This window comes from Marmota marmota, unplaced genomic scaffold, assembly GCF_001458135.2.
Source record: "Marmota marmota marmota unplaced genomic scaffold, marMar, whole genome shotgun sequence".
In the NCBI taxonomy this organism is placed as follows: Eukaryota; Metazoa; Chordata; class Mammalia; order Rodentia; family Sciuridae; genus Marmota; species Marmota marmota.
Window position 1 is genome coordinate 19,917,488 of NW_025999982.1, and position 7,435 is coordinate 19,924,922.

The 7,435-nt window shown below is 37.8% G+C and overlaps 1 protein-coding gene across 1 annotated transcript in view; it reads right to left on the minus strand.

Annotated features, from left to right (window-relative positions):
- The window catches only part of Gcm1 (glial cells missing transcription factor 1), a 42,939-nt gene that overhangs the window by 12,242 nt on the left and 23,262 nt on the right, over positions 1 to 7,435 (minus strand). Inside the window, exons 5-6 of the mRNA XM_015487862.2 lie at positions 5,594 to 5,982; positions 1,679 to 1,851 (exon numbers count right to left, since the gene is read on the minus strand). Coding sequence (XP_015343348.1) covers positions 1,679 to 1,753 — 75 coding nt within the window. The 5' untranslated portion in view covers positions 1,754 to 1,851; positions 5,594 to 5,982. The remainder of the gene's footprint in view (positions 1 to 1,678; positions 1,852 to 5,593; positions 5,983 to 7,435) is intronic.

Below are 7,435 nucleotides of genomic sequence, written 5' to 3' on the forward strand. Positions count from 1 at the left end.
TTTTCACACTAGATTTCTCAGTTTACTCTCTCAGGTAACTAAGAATGCCTTGTTTTTGGAAATTCATGTTGGAACATGAGCTTCTATGAGCCCAAGTTTCCCTTCAGGGAAGTAGTTCTTTCCCTTTTTTGTTTATGGATCTGATGAGTGATATGGATCCTCTGTCCCAGAAAAAAAAAAAAAAAAGAAGAAGAAAGAAAGAAAGAAAAGAAAAGTGTGTGTTAACACACAGTATTGCCTACCACTTCAAGGAGATCTCTGATTCTACTGCAACCCTGCTCTAGAATGTGACATTGCAACATCTTCCATGCATCTGCTAACTTCAGTTCTTGATGTTTGTGTATCTCCAACTCCTATTTATGAGTTGCCATCATAAAATTTGAAACAGGCAAAATAAGGGTCCCGGAGCTAGGAGTAATTAAAATTTACCTTAGAGCATCTCTAAAACAGCTATAAGAATTGTAATACAAATTAAGAGCAGTTATAAACATAAGTTCCTGAAAATAGACATGGGTATGTTTTAGCTGTGGTTCATTTAGCCACCTTCAGGTGAGTAGAAAATAGGTACATTTTCCATTCTTCAGCTCTCCTAAGACCTACCAAGGGAGAATACGAGAGGACTTTAAGGAGAAATGAAAGGACAGCTTCATTAAAGTAAAAATACCAATTGGTTATAAATCAAGACTCTGGAATCTCTGTCTCCTCTCCTTTGCTTGGGGTAATTCAAATTCCTTGCTCCCAGAATCAGGCAGACAAGATGGACCTTTTCATTTCTTGGTACTAGTTAGTCTCCACCCCTAGTCTTCCTAGTCTCCTTTTCAAACAACCTCAGGGAAAACATTATTAAAACACCCAAAAGATAGGACAAGGAAGCCAGGAATGATATACATGGAAAAATCAGTTTTAAACAACCAGTGCTTTCAATCAAATTAAGACTTAGAAAGTCAATTACCAAATAGGAGGTCAAAGAAAATATAAAATAAAAGGCATTCTGTATCTAAAAAGCAATCCAGTTTGGCTGTGTGGTATTTACAGAAGTCATACAAGAGCATGTCATATTCCACAAAAACACCATCAGTCAGACATTGCAGCTACAGGCCATTATTATAAGATAAAATGGTATGGGATCTTGTGTACAATGAAGCACAAATAAATTGTCATGCATTTGATCATACCAACTGGCCAGGGCGAGTACAACCTGAGCAGGGCAGCTTAGGAAGAGAAAGGAATTAGCACACTCTTTGTCTCAGTCTAGTATGGGAGGATCTGATAGGTAAAGAGCTGCTCAAATCATGTCTCCTCTTAAAATTTCTCAGTTGAGCTGGGTGTAGTGGTGCACGTGTGTAAATCCTGGTTACTCAGGAGGCTGAGACAGGAGGATGGCAAGTTCAAGGGCAGCGTGGACAACTTAGTAAAACCCTATCTCAAAATAAAATGTAAAAAGGGTTGGGATGTGACTCAGTGGTAGAGCACTTGTTTAGCAAGCATGAGGTCCTGGGTTCCATCCCCCGTATTGAAAAATAAACAACAACAAAATCCTCCATCAGATGTCTACTGAAGGTCTAAGGGAGTTCACACAGCTGGGACCCTCACCAATTTCCTTCTAGGTCCTAGCAGGTTAATAATAGTCAAGGATTCATAGCCAAATGCAGAAGATAGTCCTACAGCAAGTACATACCTGTGGCAGTTTCATGTCATTAATGTCCCAGTTTAATACCTCTTTGTCTTCAGAATCAAAGTCTTCAGGTTCCATGATAAAGTCAGGTCACCCACACGTTTTCCTCTATTCAATTTCCTTCAATTTGAATTTGAGAATTTGCTCTCAAAGGTTCTTGATATAGGTGGATCAGCCTATTCAAGTAACATAAACAGAAGATTGTTTTCAGAGGCTAAAAAATAAATGATAGTAAGTAATATCAACCATTCAAGAGATAAAAACCAGTTTCATCTGCCAGAAATATCTGATTCACCAACATTTTTTCAAGTACCAACATATTAATAAAAAAAATATAGAAGCTACTAGTGAACTTGTTAAAATAAACCTTGTCCATTGGGAACTAGAAGTACAGAGATCATTATTTTGACTCTTGGGTCTGGGCTTTCTTTCTCATTGCTAGGTTATAGAGTTAGTTCTTAGTAAGAACTACTGTTGTGTGTAGCAAATGGTTAGGACCCTTTTCTTCATAAATGTTAGGGCAGGGAAGGATAACTGCTTTGGACTTTTTTCCACAGAAACAATTTCACAAATTGGTTACCATGAAGTTACACAAGGGGAACATCACATTGGATTTATCTGGAAGCCATAGAGATTAATTTTGGTCTCCCAAATATGTCTGTGGATGTTCAAATACCATCATCAAATATTCTCTGAAACATGGTTTCTTAACCTTAGCACTATGGACATTTTGGATTAGGTAATTCTTTGTTGTGGGGGCTATCTTGCACATTTTAGAATGTTTAGCATTATTCCTAATCTCTACCCATTAGATACTAAGGGCACCTCCCTTTTCAGTTGTGATACCCCAAAATATCTCCAGACCAATTTTCATGAGACAGGGGCTAAAGGCGGCTGTTCAAGAAGTGCTGTTTTAAAATAGTGTTTCTGGGGGCATTGTGGTGCATGCCTGTAATCCCAGTGGCTCAGGAGGCTAAGGCAGGAGGATTGCAAGTTCAAAGGCAGCCTCAACAACTCAGTTAGCGAGGCCCCAAGCAACTCAGTAAGACCCTGTCTCAAAATAAAATATAAAAAATGGGCTGAGGATGTGGCTCAATAGTTAAGTGCCCCTAGGTTCAATCCCTGGTACCAAACAATAACAAAAAATAACATAGTGTTTCTCCTACTCAGGAGCTAAGGCAGGAGGATTGAAAGTTCAAGCCCAGCCTCAAAATGAGAAGGGCTGGGGATATAGTTCAGAGTGCCCCTGGGCTCAATCTCCAATACAGCAAAGTAAATAATAATTCAATTCTAGATTTAAAGAAATTTTGTGTGGTACTAGGGATTAAATCCAAGTGTGTTCTACCACTGATCTACACCCAGTCCCCCAGCCCTTTTGAGACAGGTCTTATTTTGAGACAGGTCTTAGGAAGTTTCCCAGGCTGCTCTCAAACTTGTCATCTTCCTGCATTAACCTTCCTAGTTGCTGAGATGATAGGCATATGCAATCACACTGATTCTAAATTAAAATTCTTTTTAAAGGCCGTGATATAGCTCAGTGGCAGAGTGTCCCTGGGTTCAATTCCCAGTATTGAAGAGAGATGTTTAAAGCACACTTGAAGATTTTCTGACTGTAGCTAGGCCTGGTGGGCACACCTATAATCTCAGCCACTCAGGGGGCCAGCCTTGGTAATTTAGCAAGACCCCATCTCAAAATAAAAAATTAAAAGGGCTGGGAAAGTAGTAAAGCACCCTGGGTTCAATCTCCAATACTGAAAAAAAAAAGCAATTAAAAAGATTTTTTTACTATCTTCAACAATAGCTCTCTCCCCACCTTCTTAAAAAGATGCTGTCTAACTTCTTGGTTTAAAAAGATTTAGGAGTGAGGATGGGAAGAAGGAGGGAAGAAAGGAAAAGAAATTTTGAAATGTTCTCTACTGAGAAAAAAAAAAAGCTAATCGTTTTGCAGATAAAATGTTCTCGCTAGTAGGATACAAAATCCAAAGTGAAACATGTTCATCTATGAAACACTCTCATTTGTTGGCACTCTTATAAAATCCAGGGACATAACAATGCTATATAGAGCCACTTAACAGCAAACTCAAAATACAAGTTATAATAGTAGAATGAAGTTTAGCAATTCCTGCAGACTTTGTTTTTTTAATTTATCTTTATTTATTCCTTATACTCACCCATCACCAAATTCCACTGAGGAAAAGGTATGTATATAAGGAATGTTAATCTGAACATATAAATGAAATGTTAGCCATTAAATAACAAACTAAAGTGAGTTCCCCCTCTACCCCTCGTCCCACGCTTAGGAACATCCCAGTGGCCACAGACTCAAAGCACTCGAGGTCCCTACTCCCCAGTTCAAACATTAACATACAAGACTAAATGTGGAGAAGGGTTGTTGTTGCTGTTGTGATTTTTTTTCCGCAGTGCTGGGTATGGAACCCAGGGTCTTGTGTGTGTAATGCAAACCCTCTACCATAGAGCTATACCCTAGACCAATGCCCACAAGTTTTAAGTAAATTCTACATTTAAGAAATAAACATTAAGTTGCTGCTGAAAAAAAAGATTTTAATTCTAAGGACTTAAATAACAAGTATCAAGCATCGGTTTTATGTACTTACCTCTTTTGAATAGTAGCAATAGTAACTTTTTTTTTTTTTTTTGTACCAGAGATTGAACCCAGGGATACTTCACCACTGAGCCACATCCCAAGCTCTTTATATTTTTTATTTGGAGACAGGGTCTCCCTAAGTTGCTTAGGGCGTTGGCAATAGTAACTTTGATAGCCCAAGTTTTGTTATAAACAATTAGAATAGATTTATTTTTAGAGTAGGAATATATAGCTCAGTGGTAGAGTACATGCATGAGGTCTTAGGTTCATTTCCCAGCATGGAATAATAAAAATAAATGGATTTTTTTTTAAACTTTGGAAAATAAAATTTATATTTTCAAATTCAAAAAACAGCTGGGCTTATAGCTTAGTGGTAGCATAGCAAGCACAAAGACCTGGGTTCATTCTGTAGCACCACAAACAAACAAACAAAACCCATGCTTCATTCTCTTTGAATATGTTCATAATTTACTATCATACATGAGTTCCCAATGTTCACCTGTTCCAAAATAAATATAATTGTTGCTTTTAAATTAAGGGAAGGGAGTTTTTAAACTAAGGGAAGGGAGCTGGTGCAGTAGCACACACCTGTAGTCCCAGCATGCAGGAGGATCCCTTTGCTTTCAGGACTTCAAGACCAGCCTGGGCAACACATTGAGACCCCCATCTTAAAAATAAATACATGACAAAATTAAGGGAAGAGAAATTTCTTTTTAAAAGTCATACTTCAGGAAAGCTATGTTACTTCTTATATTTTTTCTGATATAAACTTTTGCTAAATGAATGAACATTAATATTTCCCTGAAAATTAAGAACAAAACAGAAAAGATAAAATGACTAGCCAGGCATGGTGCTGCACACCTGTAATCCAAGCGGCTCGGGAGGCTGAGGCAGGAGGATTACAAGTTCAAAGTTAGCCTCAGTAACTTAGTTAAGACCCTAAGTAACTTCGTGAGACCCTAATCTCAAAATAAAATATAAAAAGGACTGGGGATGTAGCTCAGTGGTTAAGTGCCTCTGGATTCAATCCCCAGTACCAAAAAATTAAAAATTAAATAAAATAAAAATATAAAGAAGAAAACAAAAGACTGCTTTTCGGCCCTTAAACAAGTAAATGCAAATCATCTTCCAGGTTAAAAAAACTAAATCTGTCAAGACTTCATTTTTTTTTAAAAGCACTTTGGCCAAAGTATATTCAATGTTCATCATTTCTACAGAGAATGAACTAGAACAAATAAAACCATGTAGGAGTGGATGGCCATTACCACAACCTTTACATTTACCTCTCTTGTCAATAGTTTTGGCTTCCTTACCTTCTGACTTCTTATCCAGATGTAGACAATATTGTCAAGAACTCATCTCCCGTTCAGGTCCCAGTAAGTTCTGGTCATTTTCCTGTTCCCTATTCCAGGTCAGGGTACACTATGCTAATGAGCTCTGGCAACAATCCAATCAAAATCTAGATGCTCTCAGCTCAGGATAGGTAAAAGCAGCCTGTTTCTTCTCAGCAGCCAACAATGTAATGAATATTCTATGGTGTGCTTCTGAACTTTCCCCTTCTTTATGTTGAGGACCTTGTAACTGAAATGGACATTGAGAAGAACCTTGTGAAGAAGTACAGATGTCTTCCTTCTTGTTTCATAGGGTAAGCCCAAACAGATTCAATCACTGTAGATCTTCATTCTCTTATCATTTATCCAGCCTGTGTACAAGACAGAAGACAGACACATAGACAGGTAGAGAGATATTATGGTGGTACAAATTATTGGGTTAGAATCCAAATAGCCAACATCTCCTAAACAAAATGCTATCCTATCCCTAACAATGATGACAGTAATTCTGAGTGTTCAAATCCCCCCAAATAATACAAATCTTTCTTCTCAAGATGTCCTCAGTGCAGTTCTTCCTTGAGTGTTGCCTCAGTACCAGCTGTGTAAGTTCAGTTCATCTGTTATGTTCCAGGTGGTCCACTAGGCTCTGGAGATACCAGGGAGAATTAAAGCCATTAAGCATTGAGTGTGGTGGCACACCTATAATCCCAGCGATCTGGGAGGCAGAGGCAGGAGGATTGCAATTTCAAAGCCAAGCCTCAGAAACTTAGCAAGACCTTGTCTTAAAATAAAAAAATAAAAGGGGATGTGGCTCAGTGGTAAAGTGCTCCTGGGTTCAATCCCCAGTGCCAAAATAATATAAAGCCATTAAGAAGTTCACTCTTGGGGCCGGGGATGTGGCTTAAGCGGTAGCGCGCTCGCCTGGTATGCGCGGGGTGCTGGGTTCGATCTTCAGCACTACATAAAAATAAAAAAAATAAAGATGTTGTGTCCATTGAAAACTAAAAAAATAAATATTAAAAAATTCTCTTTCTCACTCTCTTTAAAAAAAAAAGAAAGAAAAAAGAAAAAGTTCACTCTAGCTACCTAGGGTGGTGCATACCTGTAATCCCAGTGACTCAGCAGGTTGAGGTAGGAGGACTACCAGCCTCAGCAATTTAGTGAGACCCTGTCTTAAAATAAAAAACAAACAAAAAAAGAAGGGGTTGGGAGGCTAGGATATAACTCAGTGATAAAAAAAAAATTCTGGGGTTCAATTCCCAATACCAAAAAAAGAAGAATCAAAACTTTTTTCACTAAAAGCATGTTCAGGCAACCCTTTGAAGAATAAATAGGATAAGTATTATCAAGTAATGGAAGTGAGTGTTTCAGGTAGTGGCTACATCATGGGCAACATTACCAGGGGTCAGTTCCTGGCAGGAAGGTCCAGACTATCAGAAATGAGGCTTGTGGGGGAAGGAATGTGCAGTCAAAAGGTAAAATGCCTGTAAGCCTCACAGTTGTACTGAGCAGCTATCAAGAGACCTCTGGCAATGCTGAGATTTTTTTACTAGTATTTCCGTTCATGAATAAAATCCTCTCCTGACTAGTTTAAGACCTGGTTATCTTACAGGTTATCTAACCCACCTGGTTTCCTTCTTATAAGACCTTCCAATACTTTTTCTAGAACACATGATTTCTCATTTCTGGGGTGTTAGAGAATTTTGAATTTTTGAATTTTGAATTTTATTCTGTTTTATATTATTTAGGATTAAGTTTTTTTCATATATATATATATATATATATACATATATATATATATATATATTTTTTTTTTTTTTTTTT